A 26960-nucleotide genomic window follows, 5' to 3' on the forward strand; every position below is an offset into this window, starting at 1 on the left:
TCCTGGGCGCCGAGGCACATAAAGGGCTTTGAGACAAAGGGAATTGATTTGGTTTTAGTGTTATGGGGAAAATAAACAGTTAGGCTGATATAACAGTAAAAGGGTCAAGCAGGGTCAGGGCTAATGAAGTGACTTATGGCAGGTTGGAATTAAAACACCCTTCCTTTTCTCCATCCTCCCCTCTAGGAGTGATCCCTGTGAATGCCCAAAATCACATCCCTGTGTGACAGCAAAGCACCAGCCAAGGGTCATTTGGGGCTGGGCACTGGACTTGCCTTGGCTGAAGGTTTCCATGCCCAGCATCACCTGCTGAGCCATGGAAAACTCCAACCAAAGCAAGTCCTGCCCTTCAGCTCCCCATCAGGGACCACAGTCACTGCATATAGTCAGGGAGGCTCAGTGGTGCTCCAAATCATCCCTCCAGAGCTGAACTGGTCACTGGTGGGTGGAGGATCTCTTTAAGGGTCTGTGTTGTAGGCTTGGAGCTTTGCAGCCTCAGGACTATGTTGCTGTCACACACTGGGTCAACACCAGCTTGCCCAGCTTCTGCTGTGCTCAGGAGATCTCCTCACTTTCTGAATATTCTCTACAACCAGGTTTCAAAGGATTTATCTGTTGTTTTTTGTTGGTTTTGGGATTTTTTTTCCTCGGGGGTTTCTTTTCACTTTTGTGAGTTGTAATGAGCAAAGTGGGAATGTGCTGGGTAAGGAACCAAACATTTCTGCTGTCCTTTATCTCAAGAGTAAAGACATGAACAGAGCCCAGACACTTGTATTTATATTGTCCTAAGGTATTTAATTAATGGAGATTTTAGTTAGTCATGAATAAATAGCATTCATCAAAAATTAAAAAAAAGTCTTTTTGCACTCAATCATTTAAGGAACTCATCAGTGACTGCATGTGGGAGCCTCATTCAAACCTCACAGGGAAAGAGCTTCTTCTCCCCAGATTATGTGCTCCCAGAAGGGAGATTATACCCAGGGGGAAGGAGAAGGAAAAGGAAGAAATTGGCAATAACACTTGTGTGGTGCCACCAAGGGGTGGTGAGCCCCCAGGCAGGCTGGCTGCACCCTGCTTTGGGGACTCAGCTCCACCACCATGGGTTGGAGATGGTCCTTCCCCCAAATGTTACTTTCAAGTGTCACAAAGCTTGTGTGGAAAGAGGGAAAAGAAAAAGCAAAAGAAACCTTCTGGTGAGCACTGTGATCCTCCAAAACCTAGTGACCATGGAGAAGCTTTCCCTACAGACATGCTGTCCAATGCATGCCCTCATGGTTTTTACCTCTGTGAAGATTGTGGGCTGTGGGTGTCCAGACACTGCTCTGCAGCTCTGGAAGGGACAGGAATTCATGGCTGCTGCTCTTCAAGGCACAGGAGCTTGGGAAGCTGCAACCAGTGTGGGGTACTCAGCCAAGACAGAGCTTTGCTGCAACTTGGTTTTCATGATTTAGCATTCCTGCTGTAAATAATTGATACTAATGTAAGTGAGATAAGAGACAGACTGTCTGTGGGCTGGGAGGAAGTGGATCCTGGTGACATCCACCTGGAAATGTGCTTGCGGATTTGTCTGAAATAAAAACGTTGAGAAGCCAAACACGATGTCCAAGAGGTGGGGAGGGAGCAGGGATGGGAAGGGTAATCAGTGATCAGCTCCGTGCACTCTCATCTCCTGAAGAAAAAGCTACCACTAATAATTTCCTTAATAAGAGAATTCCTGCACTAACTAGCACTTCCTCACTCTCTGAACATGGCTCTCACACTAGTCCATAAGCTGTGTTCCTGCATTGCCAGAGAGCTGGGTGGGTGTTAGCACAATTTAAGGAATTAAAATGTCATTAAGGGGGTGCGTGGAGCACACCCTTCCTTGTCGGACACCATGCCAGCAGGAAAATGCCAGTGAGCTCAGCATATCTGATGCCTTTGGCTTAGGTTATCTACAACCAGCTGAGTACCAGGAAGGAGCTCTCCTGAATCTCAGCTTTTGAAACCGGAGAAGGCAAAATTATATCTCTGGTCCTGTGAGGGCGGCCATGAGACAGGCGATGGAGACAATCCTGCTGGGTGGAGAAGGGGAGATTTCCCTGCTGGGAACCTTGGAATCCAGCACATCCCCAGGACCATTACACCATATCCATTTCTAAATCCTGATTTGGAGGCTGCTATTGGCATTTCACATCCTCTGAGGAGTCTGTGCCCGGCGGCAAACCGACATTCACTTCCCCCAGCATGACATAATGCCTGTTTTCATCCTGTCTAGGGGATATAAAAAAAAGATAATGTCAGCTTAAAAAAAAATGACATCACTATTGAACCACTTTACAGCTCTCTGCTTCTCTCTCTCTCCTGTGTCTCCACCTTCACATCCCACCTGTGTTACCTGTTGCTCATCAGCCCGAGGACCTTCCTGCAGCCACTGCACAAGGTACGTGTGCCTGATGGTTTTAACTTGCTGCAGGAGTCAAGTGCCAAAGTGAAAGGAATTTGCAGTGGCAACTCCTTCATTTTAAACTATTTTCTTGTGTAAGGAAGGTCCCTCACGTTCTCTGTCTCCCTACAGCAGTCAGATCGTACTCCTCTCCTGAAGGCCATGTCTTTGCACATCACTCTGGTAAGAGCATATTCAGGACTCTAAATTTGTTTTAAAATACACTTCCTAACCTAGAGATTTCCTGCAGAAAGGCAGAGGAAAAAAGCTTCTTTGGAAATGTTAGGAAGGAGCAGCATTGACTCATCAGTGATATGAATGGGGAAAGCCAGAGGGACCTTCTCATCTCTAATGTGATTTTATGATTCAGTGAATAATGCATATTAGCATAATACTAACTAAAAAAATCCATACTCATCATAGAATCACAGCTATCAACATTATCCTATTATTAATTATTAACATTTACACTATCAATCAGCCCCTGGCTGACTGATAGCTTAAAATCTTGCATAAAGATGGTTACAACAATAGCCACAGTACATCACGTAATGTGCTTCACAGTCGGGCTGTGATATCCTCATCTATAAAGCTTTTTACTAATGCACTTTACAACATATCTTACAGTACATAGATGAAGAATGTGGCTGCACCCAGTAATAATTCCATTAATTATGAATAAAGCATTTACAAATGACATCCTTATTTAAAATTAGTGATGAACACATTTTGGTTTAATGCAGATGCACTGTGTAATTTGTAATTGGATAAAAAGCAATGCTGGCAGCACGGGGTAGGGAAAAAGGGCCAAGATCTTATGATCTTTGCATCAGCAAGGAAAGGGGGGGGAAAAAACAGTGGAGAAAATGATTGACAAACAACAAAACATTGGCATAAAGCTGACCAAACTCCAAGGTGATGGTTGAAAGCAATGATTAAAGGTGCCCTGCAGAGCTGAAAGGGAAAAATCCTTACCCACTGACCTTGCACTGCAGTTGTGTTAATAAAACTCACTCCTATATTAATAAAGTCTATATTTTCATTGCTTTCTCTCATTTCAGTGTTTTCAGCTGGCTGGCAGCTCACCAAGACTCGTTAGCCACATACAGTTTGCCTTTGCAGTACCTTGGTACCGCTTTGTCCTGTAGGCTCTCGGAGATGGCAGAATATTTATTACATACAATATTTCACTGAGGCTACTTACGTCAAGAGGCTATAAATACATTACTCTTCCCAGTTTACTTAAGGGATAAAAAGTGAGTAGCTAAGTTTACAGAGCAGGCTCAGGCTCTATTAATGTGTGGTCTGTTCATTTTCATATAGATCTCAATTGTTTGAAATTATTTTCCAGATTAATCCTGTGAGTGATTCTTGCCTTGCTGATCATTTCCGAGCAATGCTGCTCGACTTGGGCAGTGGTCATATTCAGGTTATTACATGTATTATGGAAGAAAGGTTAATTTAAACTGTGAATATTTATGTGGTCATAGTTTTCTACTGAGAGCCTTGTGCCAAGAACTTCTTATACTGAGGTTCAACTATTTCAATGTGTCACACTCAGGGATGCAAAAATCCCAGCAGCTCACCTCTGGCCACACTGGTACGGGAACAAGAGCTTTGGTGGTCAGGAGAAAGTCAGAAAACTCCTTTTAATTTCTTTTTCCCTGAATTTCCCCATTGTTTACAGCAGTCTGGATCAACAAGATGCCTGGATAATGCACAGGCCATGGTGTCATGTGTCTGTTAGCACGGAGCCAGAGCTGTGCATGGTGCTGTGTGCTGAGGCTCCACAGACTCAGAGAGTCAGAGAGAGACCTGGATCCATCACATAAAGTTAAGGGGGAAAATTGCCTCGGGAGGGATCTAGTTTTGGGTTCAGGCAGATCTTTCTGCATTCTTTCCAAGGAGATGAGATTGCAAGCCAGAGCTAAGCTAGTCAGGAATTCTGTCTGAATTATTTTCACATTCTCTTTTCATGTCCTGTCCATGGGTGATACCTAGTGCAATGCATGACACCTGACATGGCCCTTTTCCCATATTTTCAAGTTAATAAACGTAGTAAAAAATAATATACAGTGTTTATTGCCAGGACTGTCAGGGAGGACACTGCATTCCCCCTCTCCTCCAAACCCAGGGAGTGTAGGAGAGGCTGCTGTAATTACAGGTCTCCTTGTGCAAGGCTGCTTTGAAATTCCCAATATTTCTCCAAACCACCAGCAAGTTGGTTTTCAGAGCTGCCTGACAGAGAATTTATTTATTAAGGTCTTGGCTGTTTGCAGCAGTGGCTGGGCAGCAGCAGTTCCGCAGAGTTATCAAAAATCTATTTCCTTGCAGAGTCACAAGTAAAATATCAAACCCCCTTTGAAAAGCCAAGTGCAACATTTACATTTTAATCTCCCCAAACACTTTCGTTTCTGACAAACTGGGTTTTTTGGTCTGTGTGTTATGGAGAGGAGAGGCAGTGGGGCTGGAGGAGGAGGGTTTATAGCCCTGGGAGGAAGCGTGGGCTGCTTTGAGCGTGTGACACCGCTGGAGTGACACGGTGACCTCCCGTGCACGGGGACTGCAAGAACTGTCACCCTTCAGCACTGCTGGGGCCAGGTGAGAAAAAAAGCAGCCTGTCCCCAAAATCCAGCAGTGTAGGGCATCAAACACAGAGCTGGGTTAGCAACCACATGTGCACATGTAGAAAAGGAGGAGCACCAGCCCTGTGCTGGGCACAGCCTCTCCTGGCTACCAACAGCCGGCATGGGTGGTCAGTGGCCACTGCAGCCACTGATCTATAGGGGCAAAAGCCTTTATTTCACTGTCTGTTCACACCTCTGCCTGGGGTTGACTGGGCTGAAGTGGAGCAGCTGGCTGGACCCCAGCTCTACAGTTTGTGGTCTGGCAACAAAAGCCACACTGCTTTCCCTTGCTGTCAGCGGGGCTGAGGTCCTGCGCTGCCTCTGTGGAGTCGCTGCAGCAAGCCATGAATTATGGATGAAATGAAAAATCCCAGCCCGGTGCACAGAGGGAATATGCAAAGTGCAGAGCGATCAGCTTTGTGTGTGAGCCTTGCTTTGTGCCACCTTCACATGCACGAGGCCAAAACACTCCGCTCTGCTTCGGCTGCGACTCCCTCGGCCCACAGGGCCCAGGATTCCCTCCTCCTGAGGGATCTGCTTCTGAAATGATGTTCATTAATTTGAAAAGCACGTCCTGGTGCTTTGTGGGATGTTCCTGGGAGCTACTGAGGGTGCTGTGTGGATGAGCTGTGTGGAGCTCACACGCAGAGGTGCCGGCATGGGCAGGACGGGTGTCTGGGACAGGCTGGCCCTGGGCAAATCTGCCATGGTGCCATGGGCAACTCCTGCACATCCACTCCAGGAGAGCTCCTGAGCACATGAACACACATTTGCAAGTGAGGTGATGCAGGAGTTCCCACCCAGGCACGGCCTTTCCACACACAGAGGAGCCCTCAGGGGATCTGCAGAGGTGACAGTTCCCACCAGAGCTACCTTTGCTTGAAGCAAAGCGTCGGAAAAGCGCTTGACAGGCTCTGACTTCAAGACTCTGTGATTTGGGGAAGTCTCTCTACTCCTAACTTCTCCTTCAGAGAGAAGATGCCTTTCAGGAGGCATTTTTAAAATGTCTTTTAATTTTTAAATGCTTTAGCTCCTCCTTTGCCAATCCAGCTCTCTGCTTTTGTGTACCATCTAATAATGTGCTTCCACACAGCCATTTCTGAGTGTGCAATATCAACATCTGGGCTAAAATCAAGCAGAAATTTTTCCCTGAAGCAAAATTTTGCTCTGTATTATTGTTACTTTTTTTTTTTTTCCTATTTAATGGTTTGCTTGTCATGGGGCCTCTTCAGCCTCTTATTTTCAGGAAATGAAGGTTCTCTGCCTCTCGCTCCTTGTCAAAGACACCCTGGCAGGCGAGAGCAGCATCACCCTTGTCCCACCTCCTAAAAGCATTTTACTGAGTGCTCACTAAAACTGTGCTGCAGTAAAGCACCCCACTGAACTGGGTGCCTGACATGCAGCAGGTTGGCAGAATTAATTTATTGGTGTTAGTACAGCCTTTTGAACTTCTCCTGTTACATAGGTGTCAATGATGATAATAAGAATAAAAATATTATTTTATTATTATTTGTATTGTTATTCTGACTTTCCATCATAGCCAATGATGAACATTCCCCTGTGCAGGTATTTAAGCTATCCTGTGGGAGATGCTTTGTTCTTAGTTTTGATTATTTTAAGAAGTCCTTTAGCACATCAAATAATTTCCCTAGGCAAGGATTTATAGGAAGGTCTTGAGAGCTGTCAGAATAATGTTTTTCCAGCAGTGAAAACTTAACCTCCTCTTTGATTTTCATTTCTGTTTTGTCCTGGGTGTAGCTGCAGCGAGTGCTTGGTCACAGCCATCAGGATGGAGGAGATGTGTTGTCAGTTGTTTTATTTTTGATCCCATTTGAATGTGTCAATCAACTGCCTTGAATCAAAGAAAGTGAGAAGGAGCCTTTAACTGTTGTGATTGAAAACTTCAGACTTACCTTTTTTTTCTTATTTTTATAGACACTAAGTAAATGGTTGGCAGGTTCTTGTGAATCATAACATTTCTAAATATATCAAAGAGGCTCTTTGCCAAGCTGCTGGAGAAGGTGGTGTCTATTCCTATTGACTCCTTTCTCCCCTTCAGATTACTTTTGCATTTAATAATTTCAAATCATAACACAAAAAATCAGAGACTCTTAACTAGGCTGGCTAAGGCTGTGATTAATGAAAGTGTAATTCAAGCTCCTGTAGAGCCATTAGAAAACAGTTAGCTAATTAGTATAATCAAAGAGGTGGAAATAATTATGAGACCATAAAATAGAGGTAACCTAATAACAACATTTTCCTCTGACCCAGAACTGGTGAGAAAAGGATGGTTTGTTAGGTTAGGAAGGCAGAGGAGTGAGGATGGAATGTTCTGTGAGTAATCACTGTCAGGGAGGTCTCAGAGCACAGACAAGTAGAACAGAGCAGATTTTACACCAACATAATCCAGACTGCAGCAGAATCCTCTGGCAATGGTGCTTCACACCTCTGCATCCCTCTCCCATCTTATGCACTGCCACAATTCAGTGACAGACAATCAAAACACAGTGAGGCAGGAACTGGCTGCCTTGCTCTTTCTGACTTTGTTCCTTTTCTTCTTTCCCAGGTTATTAGCAAATATAATATTAAAACCAACTTCACCTTGCAGTGCCTGAGTTGACCAGGTTTGGTTTCAGGAAAAGGAGAATTCAAGGTGTTTAAGAAGAAAATCCTGTTAGAGGATTCCCTGTATTTATAGAGTTCCTCATGTATTTATGTATGTTATTCACTACAGTTTCACAGGACTCTACAGCTGGTTGAAACATCTCATGCTAAGAGGGAAGAGTCTTTCTGGGCAGAGGAGAACGGTGCAGTTCTTGGTGGTGAGGGTGGCAGTCACTTCCAGAGCTGCTCACAGGAGATGGGTGCCAAGCAGATGTGTCTCCCCTTCAACCCTCCTCTGCTGCCTTTGCCCCCAGGGCAGCACTGGCACACTGGATCCTGAACAACCCCAAAATGTGCCCCAGTGCTCCCCATGCAGGACTGCCAGGCCAATGAGAGATGTGGGACAGTGTGATGGGCTGGATCTCACTCCTGGGGTTCGAAGTGACCTACCCCTGGCTGCTGGATGAAACAGGCAATAAAAATTCCTAACCTGTAATTTTCCAGCTGGAGTGGGTGACCACCATGACCATCTCCATTGGTTCTTAGCAGTTCTGCCACGGTTTGTGTGTGTTTCGTTTGACCTGGGTCTAATGAGCACAGAAGAGGAGCTGCAGACACACAATCAAGGCTCAGCCGCCGAGGCTGATGAGTCTGCCGAGACTGCTAAGTGGGTCTTCATTAGCGATTCACATGAGAGGAGCAACCCTTATTTATTCTTCTTTCCTAGGTGAATCTATTTTTGAATATCTTTTGTAGTGATCTTGTCTGGGGAGGGTGGCGGGGAGATTGGATGGAGGGCACCACTACTGCTGGTTAACTGGATTATTGTCCTGGAAAAACAGGCTGTGACACCAAGCTGGCAGCAAGCTGCAAAGAAGAAACAATGTGATGCCATTTAGAGAAGGAAGAAATCATTTTCCCCAGTGACATCTCTGGTGAGAGGCAGAACTTTATCTTCTCTTTGCAGCTCAAATGAAGCATCACAGCAGTAGCATTAACTGTGCTTCCACGTTTCCAGCTTGCCTTTTCATTAACTTTTTTGTTTGTTTTGCTTTTGTTTTTGTTTTTTTTTTCTGTAGCAGGGAGCACACTTTCCAGGGAGGGTTTGTGGGTGAGTCACTGGAGCTGCAAGGCCAGGATGTCCCAGGTTGGTCCCCAGGCTGTGGCACATGTGCTGCTATTGCAGCCAAATGGATGAGCCTGGTGGTCTGCAGGGAAGAAGAGAAACCTGATTTATGTCCACCTTTCTGGCAGAGAGGGGATTTTGGAGCAGCAGGTCACAGTGAGCCTTGCTCCAGGTGTGCTTTCATCCCCCCAGCTCAGACATGTGGATCACCTGGGATGTCCTGGGACATCCTGAAGGACACCGAGCGGCAGTGCTTGACCTCCGGCAGCACCAGTGGCTCCACGTTTCATGTGAACGAGCTCCTTTTCCACACTGGGCACTTAAACGCTCTCCTTTAAGCTTTTCCTCTGGCAGGGCTGGGCCGGTGGGGTGCGGATCCTGCCGCCCTCACCTGCCTGTGGCGAAGGCTGCCCTCTCCCGACGCCGGGATCCGAGGGATGCGGTGGCTGAGCCGGGCCAGCATCCCCCGGCAGCGCCCACCCTGCTCCCCGCGGCACCGTGCCCAGCCCAGCCCGAGGAAAAGCTGCCAGCCCTCAGCCATCAGCACAGAGCAGCACCCAGATGGCCTCGGGCATCCCCCGAGCTGCCCAGCACCGCCTGCCTCCGATGCTGGATCCAACCTGCATCCCCCTCTGGCACCATGGGGATGCTGCTTGAGGAACCTCCTGCTGAATCGCTTTTTACCCATCCCAGCCCTTCCAAACATGCTCGGTACCTTTTTCCTTTTTGTTTCGTTTTTATAATCTGGTAGTGTAGGTGTGAATCCCGTACTCCTCTGAGTTATCTTTCCCCAGCTGAGTCTGTTTGTGCTGCAGACTGTGTGGGTGACACCCTCGGGAGAGCCACGTTTAGCAGCACATTGCTCCAGGAAAGTGTTTTTATATGAACAGAGATGTGAGACAAACTCTTGCACCTCTGGGGTTGGCAAACTGCTGATCCATGAGAGATGAGTTTTTTCCCCCCCTTGTGATTTTGACCTTACTTGCTGAAAGTGAAACATCACCCAGCCTTCCAGGAAATACCACAAATCTTCTATCTGATATAAGAACATAAATCTTCTGTAAGGGTTCATCCATTCTGCATCTCAGGCCTCTGGAACTGAGGTGTGGACACTGGAGTGGGAATCTCAGCCTCCTGGACCCAGGGCTGCTGCATCTGAACCCCTGCACCTCCCCAGCCTGGGGAAAAACAGCCCCATGGGGTTGGCCCTTACTGAGCTGGTTCTGCACCAGTACCTCATGGAAAAAGGGAGGGATTTGCCTGAATCACCTTGAGCCTTTTACATTTTTGTGGGAGACATGAAACTCTTCCCCTCCAGCTCTGTGTCTGGCTGAAATAAAACACAGCCTAGAGCAACCCACCTGTGCATGCTTCAGCCTCCCCATATCACCTCCTGGGAGAGGCTCTGAGTGTGGGGCTCTGCACCCCACGCTCAGCAGGGCAGCCCCAGCTCACTCCTGCAAGAACACATTTCCTGAGAGGATGCCTGCGGGTCCCTGACCTTGTTTCTGCACAAGCCTTTGTGCCCCCACCCTGCTTTTTGGGGGACCACAGAGGCCTTTCTGAGAAGGCAGTGGAGCAGCTGTGGGGTTATTTGACCAGAAGATGTTATTTGTGGGAAGACGTGGCTGCAAAATTTTCCACCCCCCACCCTCCACGACTGATTTAGGACGTTCTTTTGCTCAATAACTTCGTGCTTTTACTTTTGCTTCCCCTGGGCTGTATCCTTCAGTGTGCAAACCTCTTTGCTTCATGGTTCTTCCCCAGAGAAGGAGCATCCCAAACCCCAGTGGATCCGGGGAAGGCTCGGAGCCACCTCTGCACTTTGCTGTGTGTCCCTCTGCATCAGCTCAGTGACATTCCCAACCCTCATTGTGCTGAGGATCATGGCTTTGACTGAGCCCACACTGATCCCCCTCCAAAAGCTTCAGAAAGTGAAAGTTTCCTTTTTTCGGCCACTTTTCCTTGTTTTACCACTAGATGGGAGAGTGAGACTGGGCTAACTCAGCTGCTCCCCTCCTTACCCCGGCAGGAATTCCGAGGGGAGAAGAGAGCTGACAGATGCCCGAAAGTCATCCCGCAAATCCTCCCACCCCAGGAAGGGATCGGGTAACTCCCAAAACGTCTGGTTGTTGCTTAACCCCAAAAGTGCACAGTCGAGGGGCTCTAAAGCTTTCCTGGTGCTTTCCCGAAATACCAGGAGCCCCGTGGATCCCACTCTGCCCTCATGGAAGGGGGATTCACTTACACAACGATTGGATATATTCTCGTATTTTGGATATATTGGATATATTGGATATACACCTCATATTTTTCCTCAAATCCACCTGTCCTAGAGCAGAGGGAGATAGAGGCAGCACTTGCAATTCACTCCTCTCATCCATACCCCAAATCCTGCATCCCAGGAATCCAGGTGACCCTAAAAATTGTATGGAGAGGTTAAAAAGTCACAGAATCACAGAATAATTAGGGCTGGAAGTGACTTTTGGAGATCATCTAGTCCAACACCCACCAGATAAATATAAATAAAGCACCATTTTCTCCTCCTTTCCGTCTACAGAATTTTCTTTCTCCTGTAGGATTCTTGTGTAAGGATCCACCCAGTGATATCATTTTCCTGCAGAAAATGAAACTGGGCTGTTGCAATGTTTGCATGTGCAGGAGGAGAATTCATGCCTTGGTCTGGCACAGCTCACCCTGGGAGCTGCTGTGGGTGAGGGAGGGGACAGCCCCTGGCCCATTAATGTCTTAGTAAATTTGCTTTAACTGCAGCACTTCCCAGCTCCTGAGACTGCCCAAGGTTTTGCTGAGACTGGGTTTATTTGGGAATTATATAGCTGCAGAAGCAGTTTCTCAACCCAATCAGATTGTCCAGTTGGACTACTTTTATTATTGTTAGGTCTGGGACTTTGAAAAGGAACATTTTGCTTCCTGAGATTTCACAGATTTTGCAAGAAACCTCACAGCAGACAAATTTTCCGACTGCCTGTGTGACTACACCAGAAGATGTAATCCCTGTAAAGTGGAAATTATGTTTTTGCAGGGCTTTTCCCACTGCCCAACCTTCAAAATTTGCAAGTTCTTCAGAGAAGTGACTCATCTTATGTGTTTAATTCCTGGTACAGTTAGGCAAGGAGATGAAATAATTCTAATAACTTCCCTAACTACAGTACCCTTGTTGCCTCCATTGGGGTCTCCTGGCTTTGCCACCACAGGAAACATCTGACATTATCCTGCTAGACAGAAAGAACAGCTTCTTTAGAAGAAAAAGTCTGATTTTTTACTGGCTCTATCTACTCTTATTTCCCATAAGCAACAGCTGTCCCACCCTGGATGTGCAATGAGGCCACTGAGTCACCATGGAGTGACCAGCTCATTTACCTGGCAGGGGAAGACCAAAAATCCCCTCCATTAAAAAGAAGAGAGATCTTCCTTCAGTTAATAAGCAGAGATGAAAAAAGAAAAAAAAATAAAGAAGAAAAAAAATAAAACAAACCAGAAAAAATAAAGAAGAGGGTCCAGAGTTGGGTTTTTAAAATCAGCCAGAGCTAGAGTGATCAAAACCTTATATGAGATAGTGTTAGAATCAGTCTCGTGATTTCTTCTCCATATTTACAGGGATAATATTTTTCCAAAGTTCAAAGTCTTCCTCTGCAGGAAGCATGTGATGTGCTTTGCAGTCACACCATATTTTGGTGCTATGAACAATTAAAAAAATCAATTTCTGGAGCTATATTTTCTATGTTTATAATCTCTGAACTAATTACAGGGCTGGAAAATCGATAGCTATCTGGAAATCTTTCCAATACAGCCAACTAAGCATGCTACAGATCATGCTGGAATATATTCCTCCCAAACACAGGCTGCTCCTGACCATCTCCCAGATCCCACGGGCAGATATACCACTGTCAATAAACCTCTGGACCTCATTGCCCTGCAGTGGCAGCATTTACCAAAATCTGCAGAGGGCACGGGGATGAGAAAATTGCTGAGAGCTGGAGCAATGCTTGTGGCACCATTTTAAGCTCATGACAAAAAAAAAAAAGTTGAAAGACTGAGTTAGTTCAACAGGAACCTAAAAAACGAGTGTGAAATAAAGCAATTATAAGTCCATGTCTTAGTTATAATGTTGTTTTTTCATCAGGCTTTATTAAAATAAAAAGTAGAACCTTTGGTGACTGGAAATAATTGGCAGTTTGATGGTGATTACACTTGAGAAACACATGTAAAGAGGAAGGGTGTTGCTCTGAGGAACAGATCTCCTCTTGCTGCACAAACACACCGTGTTGACCGTGGCAGATCAGCTGGAACCGGAGTTCAAACCCTTGTGCTGGTGCTCTCCACACTTCCCACACACTGCAGGCATTGCCAGGATCCCCTCCCCCAGATGCTGCCCTGTGAGAGCTCCGTGTGCCCTTCCTTGCTGTGCTGGAGTTTGTGCTGCTGCTGGACTAAAATATGTGCTGGAATAAATGTGCTGGAATAAATATTCCCACTGGACACGGTGCCAACAGCACAGCAAGTGGATAAGGGGCACAGACCAGTGCAGGGATTTTCCCCACATTGCCATTTGCACTCCTGCTTGGTACAAGAATGTGATGAATTCTGAGCTGTCACAATGCCACAAAGTATTTGCTCTGATTTTATGTGTTTTTCTCTGATTTTTCTTCATAGCTTTTTACATCCAGTGAACTGAACAGAGGAAAAGCAGGACTGGGACACATCTCTGCCCTCACTGCAGGCCCAAGCTGGGGGATTCCCACAGCTCCCCAAGAGATGATCCTCATCCTGGATTCCCACAGCTCCCCAAGGGATGATTCTCATCCTGGATTCCCACAGCTCCCCAAGGGATGATCCTCATCCTGGATTCCCCCAGCTCCCCAAGGGGTGATCCTCATCCTGCAGTGGAGCTTTGGGTCTAGCAGCCCATGGAGGTAAAGTGCAGCATTTGCCCTGTCCTAGCCCTCATCTCAGTAGACAGGCAATGATTTATAGTCACTCCTAAATAAGAACTTGTCAGGCTGGTTATGCTCAAAGAATTTAAATTCTGGCTGAACACAATGCATGCAATGATCTGGATTGTAAATATTGGTATTATTAATTTCTGATTGCACTTCTGTAGCACTCTCACGTGCAGCTGAGGAGCTCCTGTGCACACTGGGACAGAGGAAAGAGCCCATGAGCTGCTGACAGCCTGCCCAGAACACACCAGTGGTGTGGTTTTGCTAGCCTGGGCTGCTTTCTGCCAAAAAGCACAGGTTACAAAAGCACTGTGTTTATCAATACCACACTGAAAATTTCCCTTTTAAGGCTGAAAGGTCCTTGGTGGGGACGTGGAGCTGCCGGGTGCCACGCACTGCTCAGACTCTGCAGGGACACACCTACAGCTGCTGCACTCGGCTTCAGCTGCTTTTCCATTCAGATGATGGTGTCTTTGGACTCTGCTATCATTCTTGACATTTTAATGTCATATTTCCTTCAAATAAAACTCAGCTGGAGTGTGAGACTCATTTCTGTTTCTCTCTTAGGAAAGGAAGGCTGCGGTGTCTGCACATCACCTAAGGGGAATGACCTGAGGAAGAAGAGCTCAGACCCTTCAGAAATCTTTCAAAGAGAAGCTTCAGCACTCCCTTATCTCTTTTAAAATGAACACATCATACTTTGCACATGCTGAGCAACAAATTTCCTAACCCAGCTTGCCAATAGCCCACACGGCCAGTGGGGCAGTGCCATTGTTTTAGAAAGAGGGTGAGAACAGCACACTCACTCCCTTGGCCAGTGACAACCAGCACCTCAGGGACACCCTGGACTAGAGGTTTGCACAGAGAATATGGGGTTTAACAGCCACCAGAGCCTGTGTCACCCATGAATTTGTATAATTCTTCCTTAAACACAGTTACACTTTCGGCTCTGTGATGCCCCTGACACCAGTTGCTGTTGTTTAGTCAGCAGCTACTTTACACCTCCTTCCTCACCCTTTTCATTTACAGGAACCTTTGCTTTTGTAATAATGCAGGCAGCTCACAGAGCTGAGCAGAACAGATTCTGATGGTCCAGTTTGCAAAGACAACAGAGTCCCACAACAGGATAACACAAAGTCTGTTAAAAATCCTAGGGGGAGAATTTTCAGAAGTGCTTTTCTCACTGCAAGCCAGCACCAGCAGTCTTGAAAAATTCCATTTTTATTTGCTATTTATTATATGTTTCCTGTGAATAAATTTCTGGCTCAAATTAGACTTATAATAAAACTCTAAAAAAATCTGCTTTTGGGAAAAAAAAAACCCACCACAGATCTATTCTTCCTTCCTGGAGATTTGCTGCCTGTTCTGCAACAGGAGATGTGTACCATGGAAGTATTTATAACAGCAGTATTAGGAAATGATCATTTGGGCACCAGAAATCCATATGAGATATTATGGCTTTAAATAAATTGTTTATTGCTATGTTAATCTAATCTTGTAAATACATGCACACTTAACTATATTAAAAATGTAAATGTTCCCAAACCTGGATTTCACATGATGAATAAATAACTCCCCTATTTTGCCTTGTCAGCTCTGTGGGTCTGGGAAAAACAAGATTTGATGGGCATTGAAAAAGTTGATGTCTGCACAGATTTAGCCAAAAGATTGTCACGATCATCTCATGGCCCACGTGGCTCACAGGACTGAACTTGAAGAAACCTCTTTCAACATCTGCTCATGACAGAGCGATTCCAGCTCCAGGAGTGCCTCCAGCCAGTGACTTCCCTTCCGTGGCATTGAATTTGCATTCATTAAACCCAAAGTTTTAATGATTTATGGAGATTTATAAAAAATGGCAGCCCAGAGCTGCTGACACTCCCAAAGCTTCTGACAGGAGTAGAACACATCATAAATCCATCCTGGTGTGAAATATTGAATGAAAACCTGTGCAGGCATATCTGCAAGTGTTAACATGACCCATAAAATCAGGGATTCAGGCTAACTAAAATTATCAGTACCCCAAACCTGAGGGGATAACATATATAATAACAATAGCATAATAATTATAATGTTAGTAATAACACTACTAAGAGAGTTACCAGTCTCCTTGACATTGCTCATTATTGTCACTGCCTGGATAATTCTCAGCTCCAAGGATGGACAGCACACACAGCCCCATGTTTTGAGAAACAACCTCTGTGCTTTGGGAAACAAAAAGGGATAGGATTTCTCCTATCCCTTAAACAGCTACCAAGATCTTTGGGATAAGCCTTTGGGAAGGCTCTGGAGGAGCTTTCTGCCACTCACACAGCAAGGTGTGCATTGGCTCATGCTGAGCCCCAGGGTTTGAAAAACTGGAGCTTAAACAAGCATGCCCCTGGGACAAACTCCTTTTTATTTACAAGCAGAGATGACAAGGCTGATTTGCAGTACCTGCCCAGAACCTCTTAAAGATTTTAGGAGGAAACAGACTTCTTCCAGGTGACCTCTGTCCTTCCTTGCCACACCTTCCCCCTTGGAGACCTTATCACAGTTGCTATTAGCTCATGTAAATCCACAACACAAGCTCCTTATCTTTACATCTCCCTCACCCAAGAGGTAACCTACTTTGAGATGACGAACAAAAAAAAAAAACCAAAAAAAAACCAAACCACTAAAAACTAAGTCAAAAATTACTCTGCACCTCTGAGGACAACTTCAGCCAAGGCAGAATGGAGCAAAATACGTGTGGAGAAGTGAGCTGAGCCGGGCTGAGGAGCAGGATGCATCCCCTGCAGCCAGAGCCAATGATTCACTCAGCTCTGCACCCTGGAACAGGAAGCGTGGGGGGATTCCCCAGCTCGGATGCCTTTGACGCACTGCTTCACCTTTGCACATCTGTTGTCCTTTCCACCCTGTTTATTTAGAATAAAAAGGGTTGGAGCCAGAGCCTTATTCATCAGTGACTGCACAGCACCAGCCAAAACAATAGCCCAGCTTTGTTGTGCAGAAAATGATTTGTATATGATAGAGCAGTATCAGTTTGTATACATGGAGCAAATGTTTCCCGGTTTTCCTGGCCACAGCCTGTTGTAAACAACAGGCTCTCCTGCACTTCATTTTACTTTAAAAGCACATTCAACAGCTCCCAATTTAACCAAACCCCACAATAACCTCATCTACCCCCAGCTCCAAGGGAAGCAGGGATGGCACAAAGAGGCAGTGCCTTCCATCTCCGCTTTGGAGCCACAGAGGATGAGGAAGAGGCAGTGATGTGAACAGCACATCACCACAGCCCAAGCTGAGCCTTGATGAGCTGCTGGGTCTGCTCCTGCCTCAGCCTCTGCCCCAGCTCTTGGTTCCTCGTGTGTCCCTGAGCTCTGGCAGCAGCTGTGGTGCCACGTTGCTGTCCCTGCACTGCGCAGAGAGGGGATGGCAGCTGGATGGCAGATGTCTGCCCACATCTTTGCCCTCCTCTCTGCCTCCTGCAGCGTTAGCTGGGCTTTTCCATTAGCCAGGTTATCCTGTGCACTCTGGGAAATGGAGCACTGATTGCACTTCAGGAGCTAAACATGCAGGGCCTGAATTATTTATCTGTGAGCCTGCAGAAACGAGCCAAATCCCCAAGTGATGTGGAACGGCTCTCAGAACACAAAAGGGGGAGCAGAGGCTGCACGGGTGGGCATGAGGAGCTGCACGGTCAGAGCCACATCCCATCTGCTGGGACCCTTCCTGCCCGGCTGGAGCGTGGACTGGAGGGTGTGGAGTGCTCTGGTGTGGGTTCTGATCCAGAGACTCTTCTGTGAAACTGCTCAAGAGCCACCTCTGCGCCTCAAACCAACCACTGTGACGGCGAGACCCCAAAAAGCAAAGAAAAACGCCCAAACAAATGTGTGAATGCAAATGCGGGAGGTTTGGGGTGTCCCACAGCTTTTCCGCTCAGCCCCCTCAACTCTGGAGGGCTTGTGCATCCTCTGCAATCATTAACTCAGCCGTGCCCAGCCCGACAGCGCCCGGCACGGTACCAGATAGTGCTCCGATAGCCGTGTTTGTATCTCGGGTTCGATAATGCACCTGCTCCTCCACTTCCCTTCTTCCTGAGCCAGCTCAGCTCCAGCGGCAGCTGGAGGAAAGACCAAAGTCCTGTCGCTGCTCTCTGCCACCCCAGACGCGGATGCAGCTCCTCCAGCACTGTTTTCCCCTCGGTCTGGCGCAGGGATGTGCCCCCGAATGTCTCCGTGAGCCTGCCGGGGGTGCAGGGGGGCTGAGATACCCCGGACGAGGGTGGGCAGCCCGAGCCCGGGGGCTGCAGGTGCGCAGGGCCGGGAAACAGGGCGGGTTTGGTGCGATGCCGAACCCCTTACCCCTATTCCTACCCCTCCTCTCGCCTTACCCCCCTTCTTCTCGCTCCACCATCCCTCCCCCATTTTTCCTGCCCCCATACGCACACAGGACCCTCTCCCTGCCCATCCTCTCCCGCTCCCCAGCTCCCATCCCCGTCCCTCCCTTTGCCCGCATCCTCTGCCTCTCTCAGCTTTCACTTCGGCCTCAGTTTCCCCCCATTGGCCCGGCCGGCGGCGGCGTCCCCGACGATTGGAGGAGGTGTCGGTCTGTCAGGGCGCTGCCCGCCCCGGCCCGGCCCCGGCCCCGCGCCGAGAGCCGAGCACCGAGCACCGAGCACCGAGAGCCGAGCATCGCGCACCAAGCACCGAGCATCGCGCACCCAGCACCCAGCACCGAGCGGAGCCGGCGGGGCGCGGGCGGCGGCGGCAGCGGGTACCGGGCGGTGGGTACCGGGTATAGGGTACCGGGTATGGGGTACCGGGTATGGGGTACCGGGCACTGGGTACCGGGTACCGGGCGGTGGGTACCGGGTATAGGGTACCGGGTATGGGGTACCGGGTATGGGGTACCGGGCACTGGGTACCGGGTATCGGATACCGGGCGGTGGGTATCGGGTACCGGCTATGGGGTACCGGGTATGGGGTACCGGGCACTGGGTACCGGGTACCGGGCGGTGGGTACCGGGTATAGGGTACTGGGTACCTGGCAGCAGGTACCGGGTATCGGGCAGCGGGTACCGGGTATCGGGCAGCAGGTACCGGGTATCGGGCAGCGGGTACCGGGTATGGGGTAGCGGGTAGCGGGCCGGGGCTGCGGGCAGGGATGCGACACCGCGGGATGCCCGGGAGAGCCTCCCCAGCCCCGGCAGGAGCCGCCGGGCGGTGCCCGCGGGGGAGCCCCGAGGGGATGCGGAGCTCACGGGGGGCTCGGCCCCGCCGTGGGGGCTTTCGGTGGCCGCAGCGCGGGGGCCGGGCCGGGAACAGCCCGGTGGATGTCACGGGGGGAAAGTCACCGAAATGGCCCAAGTCGCTGAGGTTTTCTGCCTTGCGATGCTGTGCGAGGATGCTGCAAGGCTGCGTTGCTGCCCGGAACTGTGTTGGGGCTGAATCACCGCCGTTTGGGGTTTTCCTTGTAGCGTGACCGTGTCTCTGTATGGAAAATTTAAAAGATGCTGAGAAAAGACAGAAAGTAAGGAAAGGTAGTAAAGTGGCATGGCAGGATCCTTACAAGAAGAAAAAATGTTACGTTAATGCTAAAATAATCCCTGTTTCACAGGAGCAGAACTGAAGTTAGTAGCAGGCAGGATGCTGGGTGGGATCGGAGCACTTTAGTTACTTGCTCTGTATTACTCTTATAACCCATTTGTCCAGATGATGCAAATCAAAAGCTGCTATAATGAAACCATGTTTTTTCAGCTTGGAGAGCCTAAAAAGCACAAGTGGACCTTAACCACATGAGTTTGTTGCATTAACATTTTATTACCATTTTATAGGCTGCTTGATTTTACCAGGCAACACAATGCAAACCTGAAGTTATCCCTGCCTGGCACCTCCGTATATATATATATATATATATATATAAAATATATGTATGTTTCTGGGCTCCTGCTTTCTCTAGTGCCACTTGGTAGTAAAAACACACTTTAAAATAGAATTTGAGGCAGAAATGAACACAAAAGAGATCTTTAGAAAAGTGTGTCAGAGCGCTTGTAAACGTGAGAAAGGAAGAAACTGTGGGGGGAGCGGGTTACTCAAATAATGAAAAGGAACAAAAAAAATGTAGCTATTTATATGCAAAGAGGTCTGGTTTGCAAACTGCCAAAAGTGGTCGGAAACTGAAGCAGCAGCTCTGTGCACTGAGCAGGCTGGGGGGGACTGAGCAGAGCCACCAGAGCTCCAGCAGAGCCCTGCAGTGAGTGGTGAGCGTGGGCAGGTGTCACAAGTGCCACCTGAAGCCCTGGGAAGTGGCCACTTCACTGATATTCCCTGAAATTCTCCTGCCCATGGGACAGACCTGCTCGGTGACAGTGGCAGAAACATGAAGTGTGAGCCTGGGGTGAGAGGTTAGAGTGGGAAGCAGAGGTTCCTGCGAGGGTTGGATATTCTTGGCCAGTGAAACCAGGAGCTACCTGAGCAAGTACTTGCTCAGAAGTCTTTACAGAGATTAGAGATTTGCAGGCAAGGGGGAAGATGGGATCAACCACTAACAAAAGAAATACCCACGGGCTTAGGGAGATCAGCATCCAGCTGCTCGGTGCCTCATGACTGCAAACTCCTCCAGGCACTTTTAATCTTTTTTTTTTTGTGCATGTCTTTGCAGCACGGAGCATGCTGGGGAGGATCCTACCCTCCCATTTGGGGCTTTACACCCTGCACTAGCAGGGAATCATGGCTCTGTTTTATGCTGCTCATTTTGCTCAGTCCACCCCAAAAAGCACCACTGAACGCTTGTTTTGCTTTGCTTTATTTTAATTGGGTGTACCAAACCCAGAACGCTGCCTTTACACAGATGAAGGTGCTCATATGCAGGACACCATTCTGCTTTACCATTTGAGATTTCTGTCTTCCTCACGTGGTTCCTTGAGGTGTTGCCTGTAAGTTGATTATTCAGAGCCTGGGACATTTGTATCTTGCATAATCACAGTGAATGGTGGAAAAGTTTTGCAAGACTCTGCAGTCATGGAACAGAGTTTGCAGCTTTCTGTTGGTGGGTGAGATGCTGGGTATAAATTCAGGGAAAATGTTCCCCCTTGGGATTTTGTGCTTAATGAACTGAGGTTGCTGTGTCAAGGCAATATGTAAGGTATCAACCACGCACAGGCTGTTAGGAGTGTGAGCATTGAAATGCATTGGCCTGGATTTTCATTTCTGTGGCCACCCTGAAGGGTGCTGTGCTTCCCCAGCACAGTTAAAAACTCCGTTGTCTTGGTCTGGTGAGGGGCTCATCGTTGTGCAGAGGAGCAGAATTTGGGATCTGTAGCAGCCCAGAGCAGGCACAGGGAGGCTCAGGGCTCTGTCCACAGGGTGGGTGCCAGCTCCTTTCACCTGTCCCCAGCTATCCCAGCTATCTCCTCTCCTGCAGCCACTCTCCCTTTTCAAAACTGATTTATTGCTAGACCTCCCCACCACAGAATGAGTTTTGTTCCATCTTGGCCTTGAGTGACCTCCTGGCGTGCGAGCGCGGGCGCTGAACAGCAGGATTGGAGAACAAAGAGTTCTGGGGAAAATGCTCCGAGAGGTCAAAGACTTCATCTGGTTTATGAATCCCAGACAAAAGCATCCATCCTACTTCAGTAGATGGGATAAGTGATTGTAGACAAGCACTCAGAGAGGGCCACTAGCTTCAGTGGATTTTCTGTCAGAGCTCTCTCTAGTACAGAGAGCGTGTGATGAGGCACTGAAGTGTTTAATATTAGCAGAGTGGTGTTGTTCTAACCTTAAATCTCTCTTCAGGCTGAAGTACCCCTGAACCTGGGGTTGTGCAATGGTGCTGCTGCAAAAAAATAGTGTCATTCCACCTCTAGGTTGTAAATGAGCTTGAGCAGTGGGCATATGTTAGCACTGGGAAATACTCTGTTTATTCTGGTTCACCTCGTTCAGAAAAGTGCTGAGCTTTTCCAGCAGCTCTTGAAATTCCTGGAGTGGTGACATCCCCTTTCTTCTCTTGTGCTATTTCACTGACATCTGTAGAGTTACACTAAAACTGAATTGAATTGCTATTGTTAATGGCATATTGCTGTATGGCATCAATAATCTTCAGTCACTGGAACTCCCAGAGCTTGGCTTGGTTGCTTCAAGAAAGAAAGTGAAATGCTGACAAGCTTTTGTGGCTGATGGTTTGAAGGAGTTAGGGAGTCATTTTCATGTTGAGAAAGCAAAATCAAACACCTTTTTTCCCTAAAAAATACTTTGATTTTGTAATATTCTAGATGAAAAAAAAAAAAATCCAAGAAAAAGTACTTTTTGTCATTTTTGTAGCTTCATATTTGTCAGTTCAAGTGCTTGGGATATCCTCTGTGATGGGAGTTTATTTTTCTAGATGGGATTAAGAGATAAAATATATATTTAGAGTTTTGATAAACAGTAGCAACCCATGACACAGAAATAAAAAGTCCCCAAAATATCTGAAGGACTTGAGCTCTTTTAGAACTTTTTCTCTCACAGTTTCTCCTTGAAACACTGCATCAATCTTTTTAGCTTGCTGTATTCCAAATAAATCAGATTTGAAATTTTAATTCAATATTCTTTTGCTTTAAAAGCCCTGTAGGAAACAGAATCTCAGCCAGTCAGAGCAGTGATGAGGCTTCTGTACCTGGGCTGGAAGGGTTTGCCCCTGTGGAGCTGTGGAGCTTTATCTTAGCATAAAAATTCCCAGAAAAAAAAAAAGGATTTCCTCCCAGTTCTTTCAGAGCTACTTTATAGCTTCCTTGCATTGCTGGAGTGAATTTAGTCACTGAGGATTTAGATCTTTGAGCCAGATGTGTGCCTTGGTTATAGCAGAATCAGCCATTTCTGGAGTCCCCATATAACCCTGAGTAACCTGCAATATCTTTAGTGTTGCATATTCTCCTTTTATTTGGCAGTAAACCTTGGGAAGAGTTTAATTCAGAGAAACTGAATTAAAAGGAGTGAAAAGTAGGTAACCAAGCTGTGATACACTGATTACCTGTCTCCAATATTCTTTAAAATTTTAAATAACTTAAATAATTTAAAAAATAATTTTTAAATAATTCAAATTTTGAAATACTGCCTTTTTTCAAGAGGCAATAAAAAGAGTTTGCTTACTACCACGAACCAGCTGATTTTTGTTCCCTTGAATTCCTCTTTTGCTTGCTTTGAGCCATCCTGAGAGCTCTGCTTGGATGCCTTGTGTGAACAAGCACCACTCTGGTTTAGCAGCAATTGGCAGGATCAGGACCATCATTTTTTAAGGAACACAGAACAAACTCAGTCCTCAGTGGCCAAGGACAAGGTTATTCTGCTGTGTCCATTCCATTCCTTCTGCTGGGGGGACTCCAGGATGTGAGCAGGTCCTTGCCAAGGAAAGTAGAAAAGTTCCTGAGCCAGAAATGGAAACCACACTGCTGCTGTGTGGGAGTGGGAACCCCTTGAAGGCAGTCTCCAGATTTCCAAGTAAATCCATCCTCCAGCAGCTGCTGTCCGAGGCTGTGGTTCCTGGTGCCTGAGAAAGGGGAGGGCACGAGGCAGAGCGTGGCTCCCCACTGCTCATGGACAGCAAACCCCTCCGAAAACAGCAGATGTTTGGGGTTGACAGTGGGAAAGTTATATGCCTGTTTATTCTTTTATCTCAAGAATAAACACCATTTGGCACCAAGTTCCTCCCTGGTGGTTGGAATGAATTGCTAACCTGTCAGATGTAGGACAAGCCAGCCTGCAAGAGGGACAGCCTGCAGAGCCTGTGGTGCTTGCAGGGAGTGTGCACTCACCTCTGAGCACCTCCTTGTCTGTCCCTTAGTGTGGTTATTGATGTGTGTGTGTGTGGAATTGCTGTTTCATACTGAGCTGGGGTTCTCAGAGAGCTCTCTGAAGGATATGGCTCAGCATTTTTCCACCTCTCAAAAGAGTCAGTGGAGTCTCACCTCTTCTGATCAGGGGGGATTTCTATTTATTTATTTAGAGGCATCCAGCCGTGGGAGAAGCCGGCACAGCCAGGATGCACCTGCCCATTCACACCCCTGTGCTTTGTGGTCACACCTGAGATTTTCAGTGCTTTCTGCATGAGATGATGCTGCACCCTCTGTTGGAACTCGCAGTACACGGAGTTGCCATTGGAATGCATCTGAGGTTTCTAAGGGAAGTAGAGTGCCAGGTTGGTTTCTTCCCACCCATCCTTGGTGGCAGTGGTCAGCAGCCCTGCATGCTGCCACTGTGCTGATCTCATGCTCTGCCCCAATTCCCCTTTGGCTCTGAGTTCTGCCCTTCACCTCATAGCTGCTCTCATTTTTGGTTGTGGTCCTGGTCTGGGATTTTGAGTCAGAGAACAAAGTCATCCCCTTGAAAGTGTTCATCATTTCCTCTCGATGATACAAACAGGGATCTGCCTTCTTCAAAGAAATCCCCCAGTATACCACAGCCTGTCAAGATCTAGGGTATTGCATGAGCAAATGCAAATTATCTGCAAGCTGACGTGCTGTTCATATACAAGTATGAAATAAAATGAAGTGTGATGCATGTTTAGCTCATCTTTAGGGGATGGATGGGGAGTATTTGGTATCAGGAAACTTAGAGGCTGCAGATGCCATGTCAGAAGTCTTACAGCCATGTGAGCCTGTGCCAGTGCTGGACCAAATTCCCTGTGCCACACAGCTTTGTGCTGAATGGGTTAATTTTGCACCATCTGGCTTTGTGCTAGATCAAATATTGTTTCTGTTGTGGTAGCCAACATGAGGCCAGAATAAGCTCAGAGTAATATCCTCAGCTAATCCAACAGAAATACGATTATGTACCTGTTCTTTCTCCAGATCATATCTGCAATAATGGGTGATTTAGCAACACAAAATCATCCTTGTGGAGACAGGGGAGAAGACTGAGGGTGGAGCACTCCTGCTGGAAATACAGGCTCTGACAGCTGGGGTTGTTCAGCTTGGAGAAAATATATCTCTGGGGAGACTTTAGAGCCCCTTCCAGTGCCTAAAGGAAGCTGGAGAAGGAATTTTTACAGGGCCATGGAGTGACAGGACAAGTGGGGAATTGCTTCAAACTGAAAAAAAGTGGTTTTAGGTTAGATGTAAGGAAGGAATTCTTCCCTGTGAGGGTGGGGAGGCCCTGGCACAGGTCACCCAGTCTCTGTGGCTGCCCCTGGATCCCTGGAAGTGTCCAAGGCCAGGTTGGACAGGGCTTGGAGCAACCTGGGATAGTGGAAGGTGTCCATGCCCATGGGTAGGAACTGGATGGTCTCTGAGGTCCCTTCCAACCCAAACCATTCTGTGATTCTGTGACTTGAGGGCTCTGGGTATCCTGAATGTGATGATCTCCTTGCACTTGGCAACAGAGACACAGTAGGAATGTCTAACTCAGATTAGGTACTTAGCTTTAAACAAATCATTATGAGACAAAAATTTGCAGTCCTAGTCCAGAATGACTTCCTAGGGAATCACCTGAGACACAGAAATGGAGGTGATTTAACTTTGCATTTTGCATGCTGCAGTGACCTCTGAGGTGCTAATCTGAGGTTAAACAAAGCAGAACAGCTGGAGTTCTACTGCATTTTGAAGTCCTGCACATTTCAAGCAGTGAGTTCATTTCAGTGCTGTCTGGGAGGCTCTGCTGTTCCCCTGCTTGGCAGGAATCTCAAGACTAATACCTAAGAGGATTAGGGAGCATCGCTGGATGTTAAACAAGATCCAGGCTAAGCGGTGTGCACCAGTGAGCTCGTGCTCCCGGGGCTGTTTGGGGAAGCTGTTACTTGCTGATCTAGAAAAAACAAGTGGATTTGTGGGGAAATACCCTTCCCTCAGCTGAATCCTTGGTGTGTGTCTCATGCTCCCACCTGGCTCCGTGTTTCCTCCACCTGCCCATCTCCTGTTGTCCTGTGCTCACTGCAGTGGTGAGTGTTGCAGGAGGTGCCAATGAACAGCAAGTTTCTTTTTCTGTGATGATTTTAGCTCTTCTAATGTGCTCCACTGAGCTCTGTGTAGCCTGGTTGGTCATGAATGAGTGGGCATCCAACCCACCAACACAGGGCTGAGCTGGAGAGCTTGTCATAGAAAGCTCAAGCTAAAGTCTGTCCTTGGCTGGTAGAGCAAAATGACCTTGTGGTATGTGATTTTCCCCAGAAAGTGCCCTCAGTGCAGAGAAGAAGGGTTGGAAGGCAATTGTTTCTCAGGAAAAAGTGAAGTTTTAGGTAGTTTCATGGTAACATTCCATCTGGTTTTCCTTTTTGTTTCTACCTTCATATTGATCAAACCATAAGGATTAAAAAGTGTAAGTGGCTGTAAACCATGGTAGATGCCAATATTATTGAAATACATCTGTTCTGAACACAGCATCCTTGGGTTGTGTAACACAGGATGTTGCATTTTTTGCATTTTAGTGCTTCTATCTTTAGAAACACCAGAGAATCACATGTCTCACATTCTTTATTTGGGTTTTGCTCATTTTGTTTAATTTCTTACATCATAAAGGATTTGCCTGAGTCTGCATCTTCTGCTTGGAAACAAAGAGGAGACAGCTGTAGGAACTAACTGGTAATCCTTGGGAAGAGCTGACCAGCAGCTCATGCAGAAAGAGTGTGCTGAATACAGAACATTCTTTAATGGGTTGTAAGAATCCAAATGGTGGAAAATTACACCATGCAGGGCTAGGGGCTGGGAAAATGCTGGTGGTGTATCTGGAAACACCCAGCTCCATGGGCAGTGACAGGGATGGAGAGCACAGTGCTGTGCCAGCATGGAAACCTTCCCAGCAATGGCCAAATGTATGGGTAGGAAAAAGACATTAAAGCAAGAGTGACATTAGGGAGAGAGAGTTAGGAATTATGGCATAAAAGACTCTTTTGTCTGGTTAATCTGTGCTATGGCAAAAAGCAGTGCCCAGGTTAAAACTGCTCCATACATTGGCACTGCAAGTTTTTAAAGATGGTCTGAGGCAGCTGCAGCCAATTGTATTTGCACAGATAAGCTGGAACAAGTAAATAGACTCAGAAAATCTGGCTAAATTTATCTTCAAAGCATTTTCAAGCAGCTAATTGAAAATTATCCAAGCCACCTTCCTGATTTCTTGCATATAATTGCAATAATTTCCCAACAAATGGAAAGCACTTGGAAAACAAACACAGGGTTTGTGACTGCTAAGCTCTACTATTTGGAATTTATGTAATTATAAATATGTCCTTGCTCATGTGATAATTCAAAGCCAGTTTCTGCTGCTCTC

General features: G+C 47.1%; 1 protein-coding gene across 4 annotated transcripts in view; it reads left to right on the plus strand.

Annotated features, from left to right (window-relative positions):
* LOC111938072 (uncharacterized) overlaps positions 1-13582 on the plus strand; it is a 60498-nt gene extending 46916 nt beyond the window's left edge. The window contains exons 2-5 of one of the 4 annotated variants that reach the window (XR_015276947.1): positions 2392-2422; positions 2558-2608; positions 8499-8591; positions 13457-13582. Coding sequence is in view for 1 of the 4 variants with exons in the window: in XM_086852781.1 (XP_086708907.1) it covers positions 2392-2422; positions 2558-2608; positions 3487-3573 (169 nt within the window). In the remaining 3 variants the exon portion in view is untranslated. Of the gene's footprint in view, positions 1-2322; positions 2423-2557; positions 2609-3486; positions 3677-8498; positions 8592-13456 lie in introns of those variants that run through there. The other 3 variants (XM_086852781.1, XR_015276950.1, XR_015276953.1) reach the window with 3 other exon arrangements.
* The last annotated feature ends 13378 nt before the right edge of the window (positions 13583-26960 follow it).

This window comes from Cyanistes caeruleus, chromosome 16 (assembly GCF_971803275.1).
Source record: "Cyanistes caeruleus chromosome 16, bCyaCae1.hap1.1, whole genome shotgun sequence".
In the NCBI taxonomy this organism is placed as follows: domain Eukaryota; kingdom Metazoa; phylum Chordata; class Aves; order Passeriformes; family Paridae; genus Cyanistes; species Cyanistes caeruleus.